The sequence below is a fragment of the Cyclopterus lumpus genome, chromosome 3 (assembly GCF_009769545.1).
Source record: "Cyclopterus lumpus isolate fCycLum1 chromosome 3, fCycLum1.pri, whole genome shotgun sequence".
NCBI lineage: Eukaryota > Metazoa > Chordata > Actinopteri > Perciformes > Cyclopteridae > Cyclopterus > Cyclopterus lumpus.
In genome coordinates this window covers 15,459,186-15,485,810 of record NC_046968.1, presented here as the reverse complement: position 1 = coordinate 15,485,810, position 26,625 = coordinate 15,459,186, and the positions used below count along the sequence as shown (strand labels likewise).

The 26,625-nt window shown below is 41.1% G+C and overlaps 2 protein-coding genes across 2 annotated transcripts; both read right to left on the bottom strand.

Moving 5' to 3' along the window:
- Positions 1 to 1,792: 1,792 nt before the first annotated feature.
- On the bottom strand, positions 1,793 to 24,436 carry nedd4a (NEDD4 E3 ubiquitin protein ligase a). The gene is made up of 29 exons (XM_034557534.1): positions 24,073 to 24,436; positions 23,058 to 23,131; positions 22,071 to 22,149; positions 21,929 to 21,967; positions 21,668 to 21,721; positions 11,476 to 11,526; positions 11,006 to 11,067; positions 10,729 to 10,831; positions 9,782 to 9,945; positions 9,563 to 9,683; positions 9,259 to 9,423; positions 9,070 to 9,153; positions 8,701 to 8,820; positions 8,302 to 8,589; positions 8,029 to 8,109; positions 7,778 to 7,832; positions 7,619 to 7,677; positions 7,392 to 7,457; positions 6,965 to 7,194; positions 6,270 to 6,391; positions 6,087 to 6,157; positions 5,908 to 6,003; positions 5,736 to 5,809; positions 5,585 to 5,645; positions 5,435 to 5,494; positions 5,222 to 5,329; positions 5,003 to 5,099; positions 4,709 to 4,781; positions 1,793 to 3,759 (listed from the first exon to the last, which is right to left on the bottom strand). Exons 1-29 carry the CDS (start codon positions 24,115 to 24,117, stop codon positions 3,657 to 3,659), a joined length of 2,805 nt encoding a protein of 934 aa, XP_034413425.1. The 5' UTR covers positions 24,118 to 24,436; the 3' UTR covers positions 1,793 to 3,656.
- On the bottom strand, positions 11,802 to 21,659 carry LOC117747985 (E3 ubiquitin-protein ligase NEDD4-like). The gene is made up of 2 exons (XM_034557547.1): positions 17,114 to 21,659; positions 11,802 to 17,010 (listed from the first exon to the last, which is right to left on the bottom strand). Exon 2 carries the CDS (start codon positions 16,954 to 16,956, stop codon positions 15,610 to 15,612), a length of 1,347 nt encoding a protein of 448 aa, XP_034413438.1. The 5' UTR covers positions 16,957 to 17,010; positions 17,114 to 21,659; the 3' UTR covers positions 11,802 to 15,609.
- Positions 24,437 to 26,625: the final 2,189 nt, after the last annotated feature.

Sequence of the window (26,625 nt, the reverse complement as noted above, 5' to 3'; positions counted from 1 at the left end):
GTCAGCTGGATGTTAAACTCAGGTCAAGCTCTGCGGCCGGATCAATGGAGTAAAAGTAATTATCAGGTTATGAATGCTGGTAAGGCTGTGGGTAAAGGGGAGCCGGCTTTCCCAGGACCTGCTGCCATTGGCTGAGGTCTGTGTCTTCCTGCTGGCCCTCATGCCCATCACCACTGACCCCATAAGTGTCCAAAAGGCCGGCCTGAATGGTGTGCGACCTTTCCACTGACCCTGTGGATGGGAGGGGGCTTTTAGTGCCACAACAGGGGGGTTGTGGAGAATATCGGAGCTGAGTCACATAAAAGGCTCCGACCACAGAGATGTTGACGAGTCCTCTCCACAGAGCCTGTCAACAGCTAACACTACTTATGAATCTGCGCTTCATACTGCAGGATAACAAGCCCACCAGAGAGATCACAGATCCATACTCGACTGCAGCTAAATTAACTTGAAATAACCAGACAGGCTGTCCTCACAGTACTGAAATGTAGTTTAAAATGAATCCCAAAATGTGAGACGACCTTTGGACATAAACAAGCAGAATTGAGTCAATGCCTTCCTGCTAACAAACCAATTCTGGTCGACAGATGTAAGTTTAAAAGTTGGGTGATGCCTTTCACAAAGAATACATTGTGTTTTACTTCCCCCAACTGGAAGAGTTCAGTACTACAAAAACGTACTGCACATCTGTTCAAACCACAAGCATCTGGTTCCAAATATTTGCCACCCAAAAGAGAAACAACACATCTCATGACTGAGTTTAGGAACTTACAGGATACTCTGAAATAATGGAAGGGTTAGGGTCAATTCTCAAAAATAAAATGTAAAATCCTATTCCTTAAATCAAATCGAAAAACACTTGAACTGAATCATTAATTTTTTAAATGAACAAAAGCCCAGTTTTGAAAATTGGGGAGACAAACACTACAATGGGCGATTTTGATTTGACAAACAGCAAATGGCAGCTTCAAGATGAGTCCTCGAAACTCTTCATACACTCATAAATGACTGTGCATTATGTCATATAGACTTGAGATAAACATGTTTATGTAAGACGTTCAACTTCAATACTACAAAGCTGGACTACTATTGTCCTTCCACTGATTCTCCCACATAATACTCAGACAATCCAACTTCACAGCTGCTTCATCACCTCTCTTTGCAGGTCACCAGCCCGGTGTTCCTTTTTCCATGGGACTTCACACCGATTACAGAATCACATGTTTTGTACCTCGACATAGTCTCACTCTTATTAATACACATAATAGAAAGATTGTGAGACAACTCCAAGGGGAATTCTGCTCTCAATGTCTTGTACTGGTGTTAAATGGTCTGCAAATCATGTTCTCCTTGTGGTAGTTGTGTAGAAGTACAGACAACTAGTTAACACTATAACATCTTATTTCACATTTGTAAGGGGTATATTAACTTTGTGTTTAATAATGTACAGTCTTAGTCAGCCATTATAACTCAAATCTAGACAGTTATATTACTGGTGTTTACTGTAGCTTCCACTTCTAGGTACCCACAGGAGGAGTTACAGCGGTTGACAAATACATGTGTAAAGATGCTTAAAACTACATTACAATGTGTTATAATACATTAATTCAGTTGTTGTATGTTAAAGGAAAGTGTTACTAAGAACTGTGTAAAATCTTTAAAAGTTAAGTGAATGAATTTAATGGCATACAGTTATCAGACGTGCTTCGAATCAGTGATGAAGAACTGCAGTAAGAACAAATAAAACAAATGCATATTAGTGGGAAAGTTAGACATGAAGACACTGGATAGCTGTTTTTATATTTCTTTATTTTTCAAATATATTTGTATTGAATTTGGTGCTATATGCCATCAAATGGGGATTCGACAGCTACCGTTGATTCAACCCTTTTAACTCTTGTATATGTATGTATGTTGTTGTTGTTGTAATGCACTTATAGGTGTTTTTAATTAATTTCCATAATAATAATAATACAAATCTGATATTTCAGAACTTAAGTGTTGATCTATTCAATATTCTTCAGTAGACAATAGCTATATAACAGTACTTCCATTTAGAGATTAAACATTAACAATCAAATTCTACAATACATTACAAACGAAGGCCTCTGTATTTAACTTTAAATATAAGTGAAAGAAGAGAATGTGCTTATTTTCAGCAATGTTCACATGTAAACATTTAAAGACGTGCACTTGAAGCATAGGATCATTTTCTTAAAGAGCGATTCAAGCAGTCTGCAGGTGACAGATTGGCAAAGATTCAGACAGTTTAGAAGTAAGACTCATCGATATCAACAAAGTGCTTGACTGTATAAAAGCATAAAGTATAAAATTGTTGTCAGAGACAAGAACCAGCCCACGATATCTTCTTTTATCAATGACCTGTAAACATGGCAGGTCGTGTAAACACGTTTTGCCATTCAGAAAATGTTAAAACTACTGCTAAAGAACAGTTGCTTTCCTACAAAGGTATTAACAAGTGATTACTCATTTTGAAAACAGACAATAATTTGTACATATTTTGACAACCAACCATTTTTAAAGTTGTACTCTTAAAAATAGAGCACCGTGCTCCAATTAGACAAACATGATGAGTAGAGGAAAACAAACAAAATTGACAAAAGGCAACATAACTGAATTTCTATGCAAAGTGTGTGATAAAAGGTAAGTCTGTCTGGATATTATGCGTAAATACGTTTGTTTAATTCTCTGATACACAAACAGTTAGTGTTGAAAGACAAATATGTATTAATGTAGAGGTGCACCAATAACCGTTATTTGCCAATTTCACAATTTTGAATGAACAATGTAAACAATAAATGTTTTATAATTTTGGAGAAGGTAAAGTCAAATTTATATCTACAGTTTATTTCTGTAATAACAGAAGATTCTTTTTTATGATATTCAATTAGCTCATCTCAATATGTACAATTATGCCTAATAATTCAGCACAATCTAACACTGCATGTAGTCAGTTACAAACAACAGTATAATTAATTTAGCCTTTTACTGGTATTGGTACATCGCTACTATAATAATGAAATGATCCACTTTCCTTAAGTGTCGTCACTCAAACTTGTCTCCAACGTGCACATGCTCCGCGGTCAATGCTTTTGAGGTGCATGTTTGTGATTAGTGTGATGGAATGAAAAATGTATAAATGTATTAAACATGTTTAATTTAGGTTGAATTGCAAATTGATTATTCAAGTTTTTCTGTTGAAAAACATTTGACACAATGTTGCCTCCAACAACAAGTTAAGGGATTTAGTTACAGCCTAAATTATTTTGTCACCAAAAACAACGTAAAGACAAAATCTCACAAGTACCTGACGTGAGAATCCGAGCATAACTCTTTCTGAGGCAATTCAGCCAAAATGAAACTTTTTTTAAGGTTAGATGTTTTTGTTATACAGTATACAGCTTTGCATTTTTGCTTTGTAAACTTTAAAACGTGTAGAGTGATTAAATAACCCCGTCCCTCCTGATGTAATGTCCTCTCTTCACATGTGGCTCAACAGAGGACCAACGTGAAGGTTGTGTGACTGTCCTTCATCTGTCACACAGCTGGCAGGTTAAGACATGAATCTCTTGCACAGCTTGTTTTTCTCATCATTACATGTCTTCACCACATCATGCAGTAATGTCACGCAGGCTTTAATCCACCCCGTCAAAGCCTTGTGCATTCTCAATGGCGATGTGAAGTTTCTCCCTCAGCTCCTCAAAGGACTCATAAGGAGGCAGGTCCAGTCGATTGAAGCTTTACAAGGTGAAAGTAAAGACAGTGAGGAAAACAAGGGAACAATCATATCCACGCAAATGTCATAAAACATAAACGATTGCATTCTATGTGACTTACTAGAAAATGCACTTTGACATGAAAAAAAGTTCTCTCCTAATAAATAGTGAGGCGTCTTTCTGAGCCCAATGACTGGGTGTATTTCTCAAAGAGCAGAGGGAGAGCTATGACTGTATCCAGCCACTAGAGGGCTTCAACCCACTATATGCTCCATTAAATAGTATCTTGTAGCAGTCCTCTTGTTATCATTATCATTCTATATCATGGCCACACAAAACTTCAGTGTAAGCACAGATACAGAAAGGGCTGATAAGTAGTGATGCCATGGGGCAGCCCCCTCCCAGTACACTAGTCGGTTATTTTAGTCTTAGACATCAGTAATTTTTATGCTTTTTCATGCTGAATTTCCAAGGTATGATCAATGTGTGAGCACAACTCTGGTTAACAGAAACAATGCAAGTGATTCTTTATGGAGCAACTCAGTTTTACAGATCTGTCGATTAAATTAACTAATCGACGTGTCGGCAAAATCGCATGTTCGTCGACTCATAACTTCTTTGGTCAAGGACAACCCTGTATGCCGTATTATGGCTGGACATCCTTGTGGCGCGTCGAAGCCCATAAACACATATATATATTTTTAATCTTGCATGCCCATATTATTACCATTAAGAGACTTAGTGGGCTCTGATCATCCAACACACATTACAGTCACATGATAATATGACTGTTCCTCGGAGCCTAACTGAAATCTCTCACTACAAAACTCACTGCTAAACATGAACAACAAATCAGTAGCAAGGAGAGCACAACATAATGTAAGCAAGCAATTAGATTTTTGGCAAAAATCTGCATCAGCCTTTTTAAATGTGGGAAAATATTAACGGAATAATGTGAGTGAAGTGCTCACCATGTGTGGGCTCGGGGGAGTTTTTCACGTGTTCCCCACTGCTCGATGGTGAACAGCTGTGGTCCGTTAGACCCTGGAAAACAAACCCATCAAACATTAGACAAACACATACAACCCGATTTCAACTGGAATTCATTTACAATAAAAAGCCACCTGTGAATTGATGCGTTATATACACACACAGTATCGAGGGAAACATGTGATGAGACATGTGACATGATTTCATATCATAATACACTACAGGAGTGAATTATCTAGACTGAGCAAGAAACTACTTGAAAAGTGTTATCGCACCGTAGAGTTCAGCAAAGCCATTCATTGGGACCCTTGAAGTTCCCGTCACAAACTGCAAGAGCCTGATTCTTTTTTCTGCATCCATCAACAGCACCGTCTAAACAACACAAACAGATATACAAATGAATAACAAATACAAAGGTCTTCTTGGAAGGACAATAAACTCTGAAAAGGTCCACAGCTCAGCTTGATGGCTTCAGGCATGGAAAGTCGTCTTACTTTCCAAAACCACTGGATAACCGCGTGGTTGGAGCAGTAGCTGTTCTTGTACTTGGTGTTCTCTCTCCAGTCATTCACATCTACATCTCCAAGACCACACATGAGCAGCTGTGGAGGTGGACACATCATTATTATTTATTATTAATAGTCTGGAATTAATCTACAATTAACCTGAATGGTCATTTCCGCACATCAGACACACTGAAAACTTACCTCGAGCTCATTCTCATCAAAGATCTTGATCACATCTTGTGGTATCAACTCAAAGAATCCCTAAACACAAAAATAGGACTTTAGTCTTACTTTATATTATATAATGGTGTCTACCATGTTACGAAAAGAATGCATCAAATAAGTTGTCACCTCTTTGAAGGCAGTCATCTGCTTCTGTATCCTGTTCACAAACCTCCACTGCATCACCAGACTGTCAAACACAACACAGCCAATTAGCATCAAAACCTCATTTCAACACTTTGAAGATAATGATAAGTGTTTTTTTCTCTCTCTTTCTTACTGGATGTATTCCTTCTTGGTGTCATTAGTGATGACAATCTCTGAACCGCCTGGCTTCAGTTCATGCTGGTGGGTCTGAACAAGAAGAATTACATTTATAATGCAAATTACACAATTAACCACTTATCACAAATCAAAAGTTGTTGATGCAAGGACGACATGTTTGAACACACCTGTCCAAACAGCTCTTCATCGATGGTGAACCTCAAATCCAAGTCTGTCGGGTCGTTCTCCAAAATCCACTTCAAGGAGTTGAAATATTCATTGTCCTGAAAAGACAACACGCAACATAAATATCTTCCAGATTACCTGATCCACCTAATTATTGGCAGTGGAAACATGTGACACTCACAACAGACTCCATGTCCTGGAGAGTGATCGGCTTCTGCAGCATCATCTTGTAGAAAGGCCGAATGAAAAAAGCTTTAAAAAAAGGACACAAATAAAGATGTCAGGATCTATAAAATCTCCATTTGCTCTAACCCCTTTGACCTCCTCTATGCCCTAAGCCAACATTTATCCAGGTGGCACTCACCATCCAGCAGTTTGCCATGATACACGGCCATGCCCGCCACGCGACCGATGAACTTGAAGTAGGACAGGTGGTCCTCGTTACATAAACCTGAATTTGGGTTAATCTGCAGTGTGTAGTTGTCTCTGCAAGGCAAATCACAAAATATGAACAGGAACAAATATGTTCCAAAATCAGCTGTCTTGGTTTCTGGCAGATAGCTTGTTGCTGCCATTATAAGAAATATAATCCTGTGATTGTATGGGGACCTTGACTTGACGCTTGACGTTTTTAATTTCATTGATGCTCATCACAAGTTATGTAAATACCACTAACGGCTTTCCATTCCACAATTAAAGTTTTCCAGACCACATATTGTAGGACAGTAAAGGAAGATGAGCTATTTGAATCTTATTGTGGCCTGTGACACTGTGCCAACATAAAAGTATCCTTCCAGAAATATCATACACATATATTATGTGCTTGTCTCTAAGATGGTATTTTCTCATATTTCCCTGGACTTTCCAGACCTAGAGGCAGAACAGCTGTCCTGAATGTCCTTTATTTACTGTTTCTTCATATAAGTCAGAGCACCAGCACATCTAAACCTCTACAGTTGAATGGCTGTGCAGCAATACAAGACGGCCTTGTCTAAACACGACTTAATTATGTCGAAGAACATTAGAGGAAACATAAACAGAGGCAGTGTGTGGACTCACGTGGCAGAATACTCAAACAGTCCGTAGTACGGGTTGAACATCTCCTTGGACATGAGGAAGAACCACTCCCTGGCCACACCGCCATAGTCCAGTCCTTTTTCTCCTTCAAACTCCACCCACAGCCTTGCTTTCAGCAGGTCTGCCCGCTTCACTGACAGGATGCGTCGGTATGAGTCCTCCAGCACCGCATTTCGCCTCAGCTTCAGCTCAAAGCGGTTTGGGATGTCCGCCTACGCAGAAATGTATTGCGTTCATTAAGAAAAGAGTTTATGAATATCTCCAGGTTGAATAAATACAGCATTTGTGAAAGTGACAAACTGATATCAGAGGTTAAAAGCAACACGAGTCCTTATTAGGATCAAGTTTTTGCAAGGTGGACGTAGTCGTAAAGGAGCAACAGTTACAGTTGCTCTTTGAGGACACTCACCGGCTTCTTCAGCTTCTTCCGGAAGTAGTCATACTTCTGTTTATAATCTCTGGAATAAGGCACTGCCTAGAACCAACAAAGGATAGCCTTCAGTGACAACCCCACCTTAACCGTATGACTTACACTTTAGTCAAGGACACAGCAAACTATAAATAAATTTAAAAAATGTATTGTGTGCCAATATCATATTACTGAAGAATAATCTGTCAAATAGAATCTATACTCACTGGTCCGGTTATAGCTGAGTTCTGCAGTCTGGGATCATCCCATTGTGTGTTCTTGGTGTCTGTGAAATAAAATACATTAGAGGCCATTCATTACACATGGAAACCTACACATTGTTTAGTCCAAGCTGGAACCTTAGTATTAAACGTAATCATACGCACTGTGGTCTATGTAGAATATCCTCCCATCGGTGTGGATCCTCTCTTCCCAGCCAGGCTAGGAAGGAAGAACATTTTACAGTCTAAATATGTTTGCTTTAGACCATTAAATGAAATAGACAGTATAATCTGCTCTGATTATTCATTACAACACAGAGCAATTAAGGTTTCATATATGATTTTTGCCTGAGATTTAAAGCCCAACGCTGATAAATGTCTTTCAATTGAAGTGTTCATATTCTGTAACTGTTTACCGGCAGAGGGCCGAGATCAGATGGGTCGAGTGAGGGTCTCTTCCTCATGTGAACAGGAATTTTGGGATGCCTGGGATCTTCCTGTTCAGATGAAAACAAACAGGGTGGGTTTCAGTCAAAGAGGAAATACTTACACAAGAAACGGCATTGGGTATACTGCAGACTAAGAACCATAAAAACACAAAAGCTGACTTTGTAGCGTATTTGTATTTATTCATAGTCACTACTTAAAATTGAAAGTAAAAGCAAATCTAAAGTCTGCTGCTTTCTCACCCAGGTAGTCGTCTTAGTATTGTGGTTAATGAAAAAGGGTCTTCCACTGGGAGCACTGCGAACCTCCCAACCAGCCGGCAGGGAGCCAGAATCATGTGTGGCCTCTGTGCTTTGGGTGTGCTGAGAGGGAGAGTCCCCGTGGGACATGGGTGGTAAGGGTGGAGTCTGGCTCTGGGGTACACCTGCACCACTCTGTGCTGCTGCTGCTGCTGCTGCTGCTGCTGCTGCTGCTGGTGGTGGTGGTGCTGGTGGTGCTGGTGCCGCTACTGCTGGTGCCTCTGTGGTTTTCTGTCCAACAAGGTATGGAGAAATGTGCTTGAAAAATTGCTAATTGAGTGCCAGTTTACATACTTTTGCCCTGTTTCAGTATCAATAAGAATAAAATAAAACACTTTGTACCTGAATGAGGGGTCGTGTCCATGAAGTACATCGACTGTTGTGGTTGACAAAGTAGCGTCTTCCTTTACTGTCTCGCTTCTCCTCCCATCCTGAAGGCAGCACCGCTGAGGTTGGAATATGCTATTGAATGACATAAAAAGTTATCAATACTGAAAACCTCAAGCTCATTGAGAAACCCAATACCAACAATGAAATGCATAAACTCACTAAAACTATTTCCTAACTTCCATAGCACAGGAACTGGTAGGTTAAAGAAAACAGCTGTGAATCTTGAACGCTGCCATCTGTCCACACAAACAGCAACATTCTGATGTAAGAGTTTAGTAAAAAGTAGGAAAAAGTGATTTCATAAGGGAGTGAAATACTCACCACAGGGTTAACAGGATGTTCTTCTCCCGTTGAAGTTGGGGCACTTCCTCTGCGACTGGAATGACTTGAATTACTAGCATGACTCTGCAGGACAGAGGAAGAAGCATGTCAAAGTCAATCTCTTTGCGAGCCTCTATTCCTCTGACTTTCTGGTAAGCAGAACCGTATGGGGCACAGAAAATGACTCACCATGTGGGAGGCGCGCAGCGCGCCAGCTGTGACCCCAGAAAAGTGAGTGTTTCTCAGGTCGTCGTGGAACGGCTGGAACTCTGCAGGCCCATGTGGTGGAGGTGATGCGAGCTGGTTATTGCTGTGGAACAAGGTGGACTCGTCCTCCGTAATGATCTCCCAGCTCTAGAAGATGAGACAGATGAGATTCATCAAGACTGTTGTATTGTAAACCTAAAAGTCAAATTGTTTAGAAAGTGTGTTTAAGCCAAAGCCCTCAGAGGACAAGCCAGAACCACACGGCTACAACCACCAGTGCAATTACCTCAGGAGACTCTCGTGCAGGGTTCTCATCTGGGTCTGAGATCTGTCTTCTGCGTGTAGTAAAAGCTTGCTCCGCATCCATATTATTGTCCGGTCTTCTTTGCACGTTCACATCACCTTCCCTGTTTAGGATGGACACGTGGACACAGACACACAATCAGCACTGCACCAACAAAGAAAATGATGTAACTTTGCTGTGGAGGGGGGGGAGCAGTCTTACTGGGTTGTGGGTCGTGTCCACTGTGTGGTTCTGCTCTCATGATTGACAAAGAAGGTTCTTCCCAGGTTGTCCTGCCGCTCCTCCCAGCCAGGGGGCAGAGCAGGCAGCAGCTGGCTTTGTCTGGGACCTGACATGTCCTGAGACTCCAGAAACTCCCATCCAGGCTGCTCGACATGAACAGAAAGTGTTAAAAGGCCGCACAAGCAGGAGGGCGACAGTATCCTAATGCTAGCTATTTAAGTGCACGCACCAAAAAAGACTTGCAAACTACAAGAACATCCCCTGGCTAGGATGAAGACTGGAGCTTTGAGTTAGATTAAGTAAATACATCATCAGCACATTTTACAAAGGCCAAGGACACACAGTGGGACAAATAGGCACTAATGGACTTTATGTTAAGACAAGACTTACATTACATATGGAGAAGCTCTTAAAACTCATTAATAGTGCTCTGACCTTTCTTTGATTGTTTAAATTGTGGTTTATGGTGAAATCAAGCAAAGCTGTATTATATTCAATGTGACGTTTTTCCATTCAAAGAATCAGAGGTTGCAGTTTAATAAGCATTAATTATAAGTTTTTCTACATAGTATTTAGCTTTTAAGTTGAATCGAGACTTGTGGAGATATTCAATGTCCAGACGTAATGATTTCAATGCGCAATCATGCTCAATAATACACAATCATTTCACCTGCAGTAATTGATTGGAGCGAAAAGGAAAACAACAATCAGAATTGAGGCCACCTTCAACTTGTTTTTGGGTAAGAAAGACCGTGAACTAAAACTCTCAATCTATTTGGGTTGATGCTCTAAAATGTTAACTTGAGGCTGCAGGTGATGTATTATAAACACGGAAGAAGAATCCCTGCGTAGGCAAAGCAAACACAAGAAGATCTGTGGGATCACGGGAGATATCTTGTTACTGAACAATCACGAGCAAAACTTACATCTATGTTTTCAGCCTGTTCTGCCGTTTCCTCTTCTGAGCCGGGGTTTTTTGGCAGGTACGTCATTTTGAGACGCAGGTGACCTTTGACTCTGGACTTGTGGCTGCGTAACCAACAGATTAATAAAAAAATGTAACAATGAAGAAATTAATATTGTCATGACAAAAAAATTAAGTATGAACTGTGGTCTACCATTTCACCTACAAATTAACATACGTGAAATGGAATGTAAAACAGGAGAAGACAAAGGATCAAAAAGCAATGAAATCATGCCAACCTTCGTGGGTGAAGCAGAAAATCCTTGAATGTGTATGGCCTTTCTGTATTAGGATTTTCTGTCTGAGAAAAAAAAAAAAAAATACAATAAAAAGAAATCTTTACTTCTCAAAACATTTTAAAAAGACACGTGAATAAATCTCCTGCATGGCAGTGTATCAGAACACAGTACTGTATATTTAAAGATACTGATGATGGTGGCAGTGGACCATGCGGGCTTATTTGTGTGTGTTGTATTTATAATGAAACAAAAGCAGGAACATAAAATAAACATGACAGACTGTGTTTCCAAAATGATAGACAGCGATGTGGAACAGACACTAGAATAAGGGTGGGCGTGTATATACTCCCAGGGTGACATGGAGACATGAGGTCCAGAGCTACAGTTAAAAACTAAATCAATCCCAACTTACTTTAAGTCACAGATATCAATATACAGAGAACAAGGATTCCCTGCATCCAAAGACTTACCGGTATCTGATTTAAGGGGACGTCCACCTGTCCCAGAAAGTCATCACGTGTCTGACAGGAGGGGGGGGGGGGGGAAGGGGAAGAGAAAGAGGATCATGACAATATTATCTCCTTCTACATTCAAAGGCACGCTCTGTTAATCAGCCCACCGTGGAGTAATGAGAAACACAAAGGAAGATGCTGTGCATCTGATAGTGAATTTTATTTTGGTGGTATTTTATCACCATCAGACTTTTTCTTTGTCTGCTACATCTATTACAAGCCAAACCCCCCCCCCCCCCCCCCCCCACACACACATAAGATTAAATCAGAACAGTGCGCTCTCTTACTACTTTATCCATTTCTATATATATTAATTATGTAGCCTACATAGGAATGTGTTTATCAGTCCACAATGAATGGCTAACTGTTATTTCCAGAGAGACTGGGACCAAAATAATGTAGCATTTGTTAGATACACTTTTCTTTTCTCTGAACACTTCACACATTCACTGAATGCCTTCATTGCTGCCTTTACAGTCTCAAAGGCAAACACACGCTGCACTGAGGGAGCCAGCTTTGTGACTAAATTATCACCCGCGTCAAGTCAAACGGTCCAACAGCAGTATAGAGTGTTTACGTGAACAGATATAGATGGAGGCCTCCTTCGTCCTGTCCTTGCATGTCTAATAGTGGAGCCAAGAGAAGCCGAGGTTAAAAGATTCAGGCAACTAGTTTGGTGAGCAATTTTCACTGATGGTCTTGGAATGATTTGTTATTGATATATTTTTTTCCTGACCCATTCTGGGTTTCATGTGAATGGTTTTTAATGGTGCATTTTGAGAAGAGCTTTGCACAGTGTTTCCCTGACAGGGCGCTCTTCTAAAATACGGATGTTTATTAAAGAGGGACAATGTTGGTTATATATGGTCCACAGGGCATTCAAAAAAAGTTTAATTTGTGTTTCCTTTGGTATCGTTTACAGACAGTCAGTGTACTGGAGATTTACATGAATGTATGCGTGTCTACAGAATACACAGTAGTTAATTTAAAGCATTGCGATTCACTGTTTTCCTCCCTTTAACTGTAAATAATTGAAAAAGCCTTGTGTCGACTGCCTGAGGCATTGGACTTCACATAAAGTTGAAGGACATTTCTAAACTTCAGTGTCTTGTCTCTAACTGTTATAATCTTGAATTATGGCAATGTTTCTCATAACCTTATTCAAGTCAATAAATCAAGTACAACATCTAGGCAGGACAACATTTCAGGTGTCACATTCACATCAGCGGTCATCACTGATACGACCGATCTATCTTCATCTAAACTCTCACTTTGAAAATACATTTTAAGGCCATGTAATGTCACTCATTACTTATGTACCGCTTAGAAATGTTAACAACAATGTTTATCAATACAATCTGCCCTTCAGAGCTTGGAACAGCCTGCTCAGATGACGATAAACTTAACAATATACAAACAATTACAGCCTAATTGGACAACTGATCCCCCGGTCAAATTAAAACTAAGTATGCCATAAACAGCGATGCATAAACAATTCAGGCTAATAGCGATGGCTGTCCCTGCTGGCTTCACAAGCCAAGGAGGTCATTTCTATATCAGTAACAAACAAGTGAAACCGTATCTTTCCTTGGAAAGTTAGTGGATGTAGAGTGGATTGAGGCCAAGCTTAACAAAGAGGAAGCGTTTGCTTTGGACACATGACAAGACTACCCAAGATAAAAAGATAGCCATAGATAAATGCATCTGTGGAGCAAGCTCAGTGATACCCATCTCAGCTGGGCTACGACAAACTGCTTTTAACAGGTGGACAGCAGCATGTGAAACCTAAACTTCTGAAGAGCGACCCAGCTAATGTTATTGGAGCAGTGTCTGATGATAAGCCACCCTGATCAGGAACTTGTGTCCACATCTGAGAAACAAATTTCATAAAATAGGTTTGAAACAAGTTCTATTTTGGCAAAACCACTCATGAGTCTGCCAGAGCTGCAGAGACTCGGCTTGATTATCTCGACAAAGTTAAGTCCACGCTGAGAAATGAGGAAGCCCTCGTTTTCCACACCTGAAAGCGTTTGCTGTCACAGCAGGAGGCAGCAGCACCAAGTCTGATGGCCTGCACTGCTCATTTGTTATGCTGATCGAGAGTGTATAACCCAAACAATGTTTTAACAATAAAAAGGAAGAAAGGGGTCATATTTTTCTTGTCTGATGCTATATTCCAGTTTTTAATGTCCAAGAGTTAAGCTGGTTATTGCCAGGGTCTTTTCATTACGGACAAGTGACTTTTTTAAACCACATGTTATCACTTGTGAAGGAATCTGAAAGAGTTCCAGCTTGAATGCAACCAACCGCAACCCACCACAAACACCGTTGCAGCTGCACAAAACTAGCTGAGAAAACAAATCTGGACGGTCCGTAATGACATGTAGCTCATCTTCGACTTGATACCTCAGACATTTTAAGTTAAATGTGTGTCGTTCATCCTACATTTTGGTTCTTTGTTACGAGTCACGTTTTTCCTCTTCCTTGTTATGTGGTCACTACTGGTTGTTCATTAACGGTTATGAGGGCACTGTAGATAAGAAAAGAAGACCTGAAGTTTCCATAACAAATTCCATTGTGGGATATAAAAAAACACCACATCCTGCTACAACTATATATTTAAAACAGATTTATCTTTCCTTTTGAAAATAAATATCTCAAACCCGCCACAGTCGTTTGTCTCTGCCACTGTTGAGTCTAGGGGAAGGGGAGATTTAGATTTAGCATTATTTAGATTTGTAATAACTGTATATTTTACCATTTGATTGTTTGTAGTATATTAAACATTGCTGTTGGACTGATTGTAGGCAATTGTATCTGCTGCAGTAAAAAAAGAAAATTAACTTAACAACATATATTTTAGTTTTTTTTACTTCCCCAATATTTGAGTTAAGATAAACTTATTGATTCTGAAGCACATTGTTGTTGCTCAGTTGCGAGCAGACAGTCAGAATGTAAACAAAAGATGTGTAGTATTTGATGCAGACTTAACAGGGAGACGTGTGATGTGCCATGTGACTAAATATTCACCAAGGACTTTGGACATCAAAGTTTAAGTGAAAATAATACACTTGATGCTGGTATTTCACAGGCATTTAAATTAAGATAATAAAAACTAGATTCACAAAAGCAAATTTAGGTCTTTAAAATGAAATGGCCGTAATTAGGTAAGGAGTACACCTTCTTACTTGACAACCTGCTAAATGAAGGAGGGGGGCTGACACCTGATACATCACAAACACTGGAGGACCCATAGGGAAGGGAACGCTCCCTCCCCACCACACACACACACACACACACAGCTGGCATGACTGTGCGCTGCTCTAGTATCATGCTGTTAAATTTGAATCCACGGGACTGGGCAGTGCTACAGACCACCAGACTATCTGGAGTCAAGGGGAATATTTCAGAAGCACTTTATTTATATCAGCAAGGGGCACTGCTTTTCCCACCACTAAAATTAGCCCGGGTAAATGCTTAAAGTCGATTACAGAATAGTACAAATGGAGAGCTATTCTAAAGTTGAATGTCTTCATACTCGCCAACAAATGGACACAGACTCACAAGACTTTTTTTCTCATTCCCGCATTTTTGGAAACCGATATGAAAATGGATTTCCTGTAATGTAACCGAATACCTCTGAATGTTTGTCCACATTGGGCTTCTTAATTGCATGACTTGAGCTGTAGTGATCTTCTCAGTTACTGAATGTCGCTCTAGCTTGTGGTGAGCCTAATGGCTCACTCAGTAAACCGAGTTTTAAGGATATTAATGGTGGTAGTGTTGAAGGAGAGGACCACCATCACAGCATTTAAATCCTGAAATTTATTTAGTGTCAGAAGTTATTTTTTAAAGGTTTAACTTTCCATCAGCAACTATAAGCACAAAATTAACCATTTTATTTGTTACGGGAAGTATTTATGATATTCCAGCTTTAATTTGAAGAAGAAGTTCGAGAGGCGTCACCTGAGCTGTCAAACCAAAGCAGGCTGGAATCTGCTTGAACCAGTTAAACAACATTAAAGGTGACTCCACAGTGCTACACCATAGGGCCTTTTGTAATAACGTGGACGTAACGAGCATCAGCTAGTTTCAATGAAGAAACTTAACACTCACCTTGGTGTTTTGAACCGGACTCTTTTGCATGTTAATCCCTTCGTGGCTTGTGTTTACATCAGTAAAAGAGCTAGGCAACTTAGCTGGGCAGCAAGGAGACAAATGAATGTGCACATGTGGAGAGTGAGGACTACTGAGTTTGGGATTTGAAACGTAACATGAAATTCCAGTGTTAGCGTATGGCACCTCCAGGGAAAAGCTCCTTTGTATGGCTCGATGACAATTGTTTTCCTCAGACCCTTCCTGTCCTTTTCCTGATGAACAGACCTTTTTCTCTGTTGGTTTAGTTGAGGAGAGCAAACAGGCAGAAGTACTACGGTACAGTTTTTTTCGAGGGTTGTGTTCACCATCGGGGTGTGCGATTGGGTTAGGAGCCTCAGGATTATCCACATCAACTGTAGCCGTGGTTGTAGCTCCCTTGCAGGACATTATTGGTCTCTGGTGAGCAAAGTGCAGCAGCACGCTGCTGGAGTGACGATTCGATCTGTCTAAAGTTAACGGCAGTCCCCTTATTTTACTCCTGTCCTCCATTTTGCCTTTTGGTTCTTCCTGTAAAGGAATTTTAAATTGCACCATGTGTTTGGTGTCCCTTAACTCAGCTGAACAGCTTCCTTTAGGGAGACGATGGCCGCTTACTGCTGTGGTAATGGACTCTTTGCAATTCACTTCCTCATCATCTTGTGACAATTCACTGGCAGACGTCTGTAGAGATGACTGATGAGACCCCCTTACTGGTGGGAGAGCAGATAAAGCCATTGGACTGACTGGAGAAGCAGGTGGGGTGTTGCAGGGGCTCTTTGGAAATATAACCAAGGAGGAGCACCGTCTCAAAGGGACCTTTGACTTGCAGCGGAGTAGACTCCTCTCCTGGGTGGTCCTGTGCTTTTCTGAAGCCTCTGGCTCAAAGATGCTGTTGCTGCTACAGTACCCGGCATCGCTGGCCATGCTGCTGCTGCACAAGCCTCTGTCAGAGACACTGCCTGCTCCTCCTTCACTGGCTCCTGGGTCTCCATCCTCTATACTGCCATCTAGCTCTCCACTAAGCTTTCCACAGGGCTGCAGCAAGATCTGTAGAATGCTCTTCTTATTAAATCCTCCAGTGTTAACCCTGGGTATGAATACTGAAGAGTACCGCTGTAAATTAGCATAGTCTGGTGACAGTGGAGTCACCTTAAAGTGGACAGAGCTGTGCGCCAGACTCTCTGTGGGGCTACGAGCTGACACACTGACTCCACTCTCCTCACCATGGCTGCTGAGGCTTTCTGACAGAGGGTCTGTGTTGCTTCTCCTTGACGCAAATTGTAAGCGCAGCCGACGTGCCATTCGGTTAACTCTCTAATCCCTGCAGCGCTGGTGAGAGCTGCATGATCAAACTTGCTGGAAGGAAAAAAGGAAAGCAAAGCAACTGCTCCGAGCTCTGCTCTGTGATCACAATCATTAGCGGCTGTACATTGCCAAAATAGCTCTGGTGACAACCTACATTCCTCTCCAGGCTGATCTCAGCTTTTAGTCAGAGGGGGTCAGTGGTTCTGTTTGGAGACATGATCCAAACATACGACCTTTGAAACAAGAGCAATCCCAGACGTTAGCCCCTTTAAGGAGTTTAAAGCCTATACGGAAAACAAAATTACAATAAAACTTAAAAGACAGAGCCTCCACTGTTGACATGCTTTATAACCTTAGCTTAGCTGCTAGTTCACGGCACCTCCCGAGTTCCAGCTAGATTAATATCTTACAAGAGTGAGATAGTATGAGGCGAGTGAGTCTGTTCCAGACGCCTCACTCCCGTTCACTCCTTTGGAGAAAACAACGGCATGCTGGCCCCTCTATGTTGCATCTTTGACTGAAGCTTTGGTAAACTGTTACATCTGCCTCAGGCCACTCTCTCAAGACTTTACTTCCTGCTGCGGGTATGCGTCTAATGTTTCTACTTCTCTGTGCCCCCAACAATATTTTTACTCACTACTATTGAATTACAGGAAATCAAAAGGAAATGACTTTCAACATAATTCTGTAACAAACTGAGGAGCGGGTTGCATAGCACAAAATAAAACCACCATAGCCTGTGAAAATGTGCAGGACAGCAAGTGGAAACTGAAAAAGTACAAGTAAAGGAACAAAATAGTGCAGAAATAGTTTTTGGTTTGCAAAGAAACAGAGAATGTTACAACAGTGATAAAGTAAGCTGTGACATATTATCCGCCTGCCTACGGAAAACCCAAGAAGATGAGAACGAGCTTTGACAGTGACATGACACCGGTTATATGACACCTCGTGTAACAGAGTCAACGCTCATCTGATTTCCTCTGCATGGATGTTGACAGTCCGATTTATTAATGGCAGTCTATTGTGCGTCAGGCTGGCCTATTTCAGGGCATTAGTGTGAATCCAAACCAGTTTCAGTATAAACTGTATTAGTAAGAGACAGCCAGGATAAAGACATGATTCATCAGAGGACACTTCACTGCTGCAGCTGTCTATTTATTTTAACCAACATGACAAACTACCAGGAAACCTTGTGATTGGCTATCAATCACTCATGTGGCCAAAAACAGATTGAATTTATGGTGGTGCGTAGGTCATATGACACAACACGATTTATATTTATGTCATACAGTATGGTGTGTAATAGGCCAATAATAAAGCTAATGAGATTTACACATTGAAAGCAGCACCATCAAAATAATGTGCCCAAAAGAAACATTGAAAGATAAGCCCTATTATGCCATTACACCCGTCAGTATGGTGTGGTTACAGTAGTGGCGGGACACAGGAGACAGGATGGCTGTCAATCAGCAGCCGTAATGAGTTTAGCTAACGAGTTGCTAGCATCACATTGGCAGCCCCCTCACTACCACTGAACCATCGTAGAAAAGTTGATCATGAAGTGAACTGAATTACTACTGGGCTAACTGTATTTTACTCTTTACTTTCACTTGGAGTTTGTGTCTCTTTACTATATTAATTACTCTGCTGTCCTTCCTATAGCCTGATCAAAATCACACTTCAGTGGATATATTGGTTGTCTGTAGACAAATCTCAACATCAGAATAGGTTGGGAGCATTTTATGTGTACTTTTTCTTTTAGATGACAGTGTGTTCGGTTTGGAAAGTGTGCTTCTATTCTCTTCAGCCTTCGGTAAAAACTTCTTGCTGAATCAATTTGTACAGTTGCACAACAGCTCCTTACCATTTGATCAGTGTTTTCCATGTGAATTCATGATGGCCATTCATTCAAGGGGGGTCACCATGGCAACTTCTGCATACGGTCATGTGCATACCCTCTATTCAGGCAGTCTCTGGAAGTGAGACCAGGTCTGCTACACAAACATCTCCATGCCAGCTTGTGATAGCAGAAAGGAAACCGTAGAAAGTATTTTGTATCTAGCTTATTTAGATTAGCATGCGTCTGATTCTGGATATGTTTTTCTCTGTGAGTGTCTGAGTGTCTCCAGGAATGACAACACTGTCGTTAAATTATCGCCTGGAGTTGCCTTCACTCACTTTCTCAGTGTAACCTGCTCAACAAGCAGCCAAAGTGGAATAATAATAATGGCAGTAAGTGAAAGATCAAATTGTGGATCACAAACATGATCAGCGTCTATTGAAGAACAATACTAATACATTGAACAGCAAAACAAAACATTTCTCAACACGCTCAAGTTTCCTGGATTTCCTGCTTGTTCCTCTGCGTGTCAGAGCAGCAGTGACATACACATGCATAAAAACATGTTCACAGTGCGGACACACCCTTCAGATTTTCACTAAATCTACCTGGATCATGACAAGGCAGATTTGAGTCAGTCACACCCAGGTGTGTTTGATTTTATGCCAAGTCCTCGAAACATTCAGCCAAACTATAAAACTAAATAATAACTGAATTTGTGAAGCAGACACTAAGTTTGTGTGGAATATATGTGCATGTGTGGACTGTATGTTTTAACTTTGTGACCAATAAGAATAAATGTTTACAAACATAATGAAACAAAGCACAATAGAAGAAAAGAGTGGGACAAAAGTAATATGATTTCCATTTTATAGCACAGCATTGTTAGTTCTGTGCAGAACAAATTAGAAGTTACATGTTGTACATCGTAGGTTTCAAGGAACAAATTATTATAAATGGCTGACACAATAGTGATATATAGCGATATATATTGCTATGCATGTAGTGGAGATATTATGTATCACTACAGATAATATATCCACAATCTACATGGTATTCAGCCCTTGACATCTTCTTCTGACATTCTAATGTGCTGCTTCTTGCTCACTGAGCAGACTTTACCAGTTTGGACAGGTTGTTGAAGCAGTGGGGAATAACAGGGTAAAGATAGGGGCAAACTCATTCGAGCTGCAACTCATTAAGAAAACTGCAAGATAGATTACAAAAACAAAAATAAACTAGTATTTTTAACCACTAAACACATCAACATTATACGTTTAGAACTTATTTTTGCTCCAGAACAGAGCTTAAAAATTAATTACAGTGGGGGAAATGTTAATATCAAGCTACTGTAGTTAAATAAAACAAGTAACAAGTAGCTCCCAACTTTCCAAAAAATTATTATATATGGCTTTATACAATATGTGGCTATGCAAATATCAATTAATAAAAACTATGTGGAGTATAAATGTAGGTTTGGCTGCACTAACTACAGAATGTATTACTTTGCTCATACGGTATTCTTTGAGAAAAGCTCTGATAAAACTGTTCTAAATGAGTAAATTGTGGTTTTCTCAGTTGACAATACCCCCAATAACTGACTCACTGTGTTTACATACAGAGAGCACAGTGAGCAGCAAGTCTCAGATAGCAACGGTGTTCACTGTGGTCTGGCTGCTCAGGTGTCTTAGTACCTGGTGTGCATCAGACCAGCGTGAAACTGGGTCAGCAGTTCGACTGAGGACATGCTACAAACTGCCATTCCCAAAAGCTTTAACATTGCTGTGCCATAACTGCGTATGAGAAAACACTGATCTACATTCACTGCAGTCTTCATTGTAGCTGCTGCTACACATAAGAACCAGACACACACACACACACACATATATATATATATATATATAGCTATGTATCACTACACATAATATCTCCACAATCTACATGATATTCAGCCCTTGACCTGATATACGACTCTTTCAATCACCAGCCACACCTCTCACCGACAGGCCTTAGTTACCCTTAAGGTAGCCAGATTTGCCCGTATTATCAGCTCTGAATAATAAGGGATCACAGTTGTCCAACAATAACTCACATGTTGTGGCAAAATAAGGGTGGCTGTATCAGGCAAACAAACCAAAGTTAACCTTGCACTGACTGGAGGATACCTGTATCCTTAGAAATAGGACACATTGCCTTGTCTGGCATTCATTGTTCACTTTATGGTCGACACATGTTAGGTGATGTGCATTTTTTCTTTCTGACTAATTGTTTTAGAGCTCTTTTAAAACATTTGTGAGGCGGAGTGTGTTACAACTATCAATTAAATTGTGTCCCTCTATAGTAAAGTGGCTCTTAAAATTGTTTTTCAATACTCTCTGGTCATTACAGAGCCAGTAGCCCTTTCAATGTAAGAGCCTGTCTCGGGCCTTTAAGAATAATATAGTAATGAAAACACTTTGCCCCACAATTATAACAAACTGACAGAGGAGAACAGGTTATCCCCCTTTTAGAGTCAGAAACAGAGCTGCAACAATTTGTCAATCAAGAAAAAGTTTAATTGGTAACTATTTTGTTAATTGATTGTTCAAAATCTTAATTTTTCCAAGGAGAAATCTAAAAATATTCTCATGTTCTACTTTCTTTTTTCTGGAATAGGAAGTCTGAATATCTTTGTGTTTTACACTTTTGGTCTGACAAGACCAACAATTTAAAGAAATGTTATAGACCAAACTATTAATCAAGAACATAATCAGCAGATTAATTGATAATGAAAATGATCATTAGTTGCAGCCCTTGAACCAATCTTTCCACACTTGGAATCCACAACGCAATATGTTGAGTATATCAAAATTCTAGCAAATAACTTACCAGGCGGTTCTCATCAAACACCTCCAAGAGCAGACGATGCTTCCGGGGATCAACCTGAAACATAATATAGACTATACAATCAAAGCGCACACGTACTGAGTTCAACAAAAAGCCAATTTTATGGTAACATATAATTAAGTATAGATTAAATCTATCCAAAGTCCTTTTATAAAATCTCACAAAATGTGAGTCTAGATATTCACACAACATGAGATAAACAGATGCATTTTTTAATTTTTAGCTATTTTAAGTTTCACTCACTTTGAAAAAGAATTCTTCATTCCATTTCGGGTCCAGTGTCTTCATGTCACATGTGACGGGAAGGGAAATAAAATCAAAATAAATGTAAATCCACAAAAATAAAAAAAAGTTTAAACGCAAATGTAGATGTTCACTAGCTCACCTTTTTTAATGTTTTAGTCTGAAGACTTGTGATTTCTCCATTGATAGGGTCATAGAGGGACAGTCTTGCGTATGGATCACTGCAAGACAAAGACATGCACATTAGATTCATGTCTGGTGTAGACATCGATCTATAAAGACTGAAATGATTATGATCTACTTCCTGTTCTTTTTCTCTTATGAATTAGTGGTTAGTGTTGTTCTTCTGTCATGGATCTCTACTTTATTTCTGAGGGAGGTTAATCCCTTAACATCCTTAAATGATCCCATCAGGTGCTGCATTCAGACCTGAGATGCATTAACATAATGGTTCCATCTACTCAATGCTTGAAGCAAAGTTGACTCTGATTGTTGTTTAATGATGGTTTGAGGTACTGGGCGTGCATTAAAGCCACATTAAAAAATGACCCAATCTTTGTCACTTTAGGCCTGCAGCATTGTCATTGATGATAAATTAAGTGAGTGTTAGGAAATTAGAGTGATGCTAATACAGACATGTTGGTTGTGACATGAATAATTGATAACATACAGTAGAAATAAAAAGGCATACAATCCACAATCCAGTTGTGTTGTGTCAATGTCAGATTGCATTTATAGGTTATGGGGAAGTAAACATTTCTTAAATTGAGGATTTCTCTTCTTTTTTACAGCAAATGTCTGTTGTCAAAACTGCAAAGAAAAAAAGAAATCCTTCTGAACCAAGACACACAAAATATAGCACCATTATTTGGGTGTCGATAGAATTTTGGAGAGAATGGCGGACTAAATTGCGTGTAATGTTTGTTGTGGAAAATGTTGTCCCCTTCCTGTCATTCTACACACAATGGTTTAGAGGATGTAAGTTCTGACTGTCCAGCTTTACTGAAGATAATGAGGCAAACTGACGAGGAGATGGCCACTACACATGCACAGAAAGATAATTAAACCAAAAGTTAGTTGCAGCCCTCATCATAAGTTATACAGAAGAAGTAAGCGTTAACCATCTTACCTGGCTCCGAGTATGTCTTTTTTGGCCAGCCCAATTCCAGCAACGACTTTCACTTTTAGGAGTCTGGACTCTTCCTGAAAATAAAATAAAAAATTAATACTAATGAGTTTGTGTATATGTTAATGACATAAAGACAGATATGGAGTCTTGCGTCACACATGAATCATAACTCAAACAGCACAAGGTCACATAGCAAACATAAACAATTACAATCCTAACTAGAAACTGAAATGAAAAACTAGAATAAAATAATGGTGCCTGGTCATATTCTGTACATAGTTAATGCAAGTCCAGAATACTGAATATTGTCTTGTGTTGACTGACACACACACACACCTTATGTAAATGAACAATAGCATTTCCAGTATGAATGCTTGTCATGTGTTCATTTCCCCAACGCAATCAGTGTTTACGGGATGACGTAACATCCGGACAATACTTGGCACTGTTGCACATTTCCCATCATAACTCTCGTTTATGCCTTTACTGTGAAGTTGGTGAATCATCACATTGTTTCGCAATCAATCCCACTGACAAAAAGCAAACAACTATCGGGCCCTAACGTTGTTACCTGGAGAGAAGGCTCTGCCAACGTAATATTCTTGAGCGAGTTAATTCAGAGTTTGGTCGATGTCAGTTTAGTGTGCGTGCGTGTGTTAGTGTGTGTGTGTGTGTTGAGGACGGGAGACAGCCGTTGGCCGACACAGAGGCGTTAACAGCCGAGGAGCCCGTTGTGTTTCCTGGATGGAAAAGTGAATAGCTCGAGCTCTAATGTGTGTAGCATGAGCCGAGAAGTACAGCTGATCAGTACAATCGACGAGCCCCACATTGTAGCTCACACAGAACTCCTCACACACTGAGTGTTAGTTAACAGTTAGCCCGCTATCGTTCGTTAATTGGTAGTGTTTGGTTAGCTCACGCGGGAGTGCGCGTTAACTAGTTAGCCCGCTGGCTAACGACGTGGTCACACCGACGGTCGTTAACGGCTGGTTTGGAGACACGAGCGTTAGTTTACCTCATCTATCTGAAGTCCTCGGATCTGTGGGGAAAGTGCAGCCATAATATCCTCGCCCTTCCTCCTCCCAGAGAGCGACAGTAAGGAGAAGGAGACGATAGTGTCGCGGCCAACAGTAGACTCTTGGTGTTTAGTTTCTACTGCCTCTATTATGCCCTCTGCGTGTTTACGCTGGTAGCTGCTGTGAACCTGACCTAGTGGCTAGATGAGACACCGTCGTCAATCACTGGATCCATCGTCCTTCTTTTCTTCTTCCTCCTCCTCTTCCTCCTCCTCCTGCTGCTGCGTTTCGTCCTTTCTCCTCCTCCTCTTGTTACCTTCTTCCTGCACCGCTCCAGTCTGAGGAAACCCCAGAACAACACGGCCGATAGGCTCAGCCGACCGCGTCATCAATCTCCCACTGAATGAACGAGAGGTGGAAGCAGTATTCAGGTCGTTCACTGAAGTAAAAGTTGTGTATCAATGTAATTCATTCATTAAGTAGCATACTATCAGCAACAAGCAGTGCTGTAATGTAACTAATAACAGTTATTTAAATAGTTCAGCTACTTGTATAGTTTTTATGTAACTTTAACATTATACACCACTACATAAGGGAAATATTGTACTTTTCTTTCACGTTTCAGTACCTCATCCACCATACTGACATAGATTAAGTACTATTGTAAAATGGTTATTATCACTGATGATAATATGTAAGCTGTGTGTATGTTGTATTCAGTCTGTGGGATAATCATACAGGTTGAGGACAATATTAATTAAATAACTATATCTGCCAAATAAGTACAATAGTTTTCTCTAAAATGGAATGAAGTATTAAGTGGCACAAAATAAAAATACACACATAAATCAACTATTTAATCCCAACAGACAGAAGCAGAAAGAGACACTGGCTGGACATGAAGTCATGAATCTACAGACAACATTTGTATTTAAGGACACCTGCCAAGACTGAAAATATGTATACATATCCTAATCTGAATTGCATTCAGTATTTCTCCCTATCTCTCTCTCTCTCTCTCTCTCTCTTGCCAGCCAACTGGGAGACCTGTATTTGCAAATGTGAACCGTATTTATTACAATAAGACTCAAAACTCTAAAAGGACAAGCTCACTCTTTGAATTCATCTTTGAAGTGCCACCACAGGTATCAATATCAATGTTTGAAAGATAATAAATTAATCCTCTTTTTAAAAGTATCAATCAGTTCGATCTGAACTGAAGTTACCAAATAAGGATAACTTTTACGTTCTTGAAAGCTAGTTCCTGAAATGTGATTTATTACTGAAACTCCATCCATCCATTATCACCCGCTTATCCGGGGTCGGGTCGCGATGGCAGCAGGTTCAGCAGGCCGACCCAGGCTTCCCTCTCACCCGCAACACTTTCCAGCTCATTCTGGGGGATCCCGAGGCGTTCCAAGGCCAGCCGGGAGATATAATCCCTCCAGCGTGTCCTCGGTCTTCCCCGGGGCCTCCTACCAGTTGGACGTGCCCGGAAAACCTCTAATGGGAGGCGTCCAGGAGGCATCCTGACTAGATGCCCGAACCACCTCAGCTGACTCCTTTCGACACGAAGGAGCAGCGACTCGACTCCAAGCTCCCCCCTGATGTCCGAGCTCCTTACCCTATCTCTAAGGCTGAGCCCGGCCACCCTACGGAGGAAGCTCATTTCGGCCGCTTGTATCCGAGATCTCGTTCTTTCGGTCACGACCCAGAGTTCGTGACCATAGGTGAGGGCTGGAACGTAGACCGACCAATAAATGGAGAGCTTTGCCTTCCGGCTCAGCTCCCTCTTCACCAAGACGGACCGGTACAGCGCCTGTTTTACTGCTGCAGCCGCACCGATCCGCCTGTCGATCTCCCGCTCCACCTTACCCTCACTCGTGAACAAGACCCCGAGATACTTGAACTCCTTCGCTTGGGGTAGGCAGTTTGCCCCCACCTGGAGGGAGCAATCCGCCGGTTTCCGGCAGAGCACCATGGCCTCAGATTTGGAGGTGCTAACTCTCATCCCTGCCGCTTCGCACTCGGCTGCAAAACGCCCCAGTGAATGCTGGAAATCACGGTCCGAGGAGGCAAACAGGACCACATCATCCGCAAACAGCAGAGAGGCGATCCCGAGACTCCCGAACCGGATCCTCTCCGCCTCCTGGCTGCGCCTAGATATCCTGTCCATGAAGGTCACGAACAGGACCGGTGATAAAGGGCAGCCCTGGCGGAGGCCAACACCCACCGGGAACGTGTCTGACTTACTACCGAGGAGACGAACACAGCTCCTACTGCAGGCGTACAGAGACCGGATGGCCCGTGCCAACGGGTCCGGCACCCCATACTCTTGCAGCACCCCCCACAAAAAACCCTGAGGGACCCGGTCGAAAGCCTTCGCCAGGTCTACAAAGCACATGTAAACTGGTTGGGCAAACTCCCAGGACCCCTCCAGCAATCTTGCGAGGGTAAAGAGCTGGTCCACTGTTCCACGACCGGGACGGAATCCGCACTGTTCGTCTTGAATCCGAGGTTCGACAAGCGGTCGGAGCCTCCTCTCCAGCACC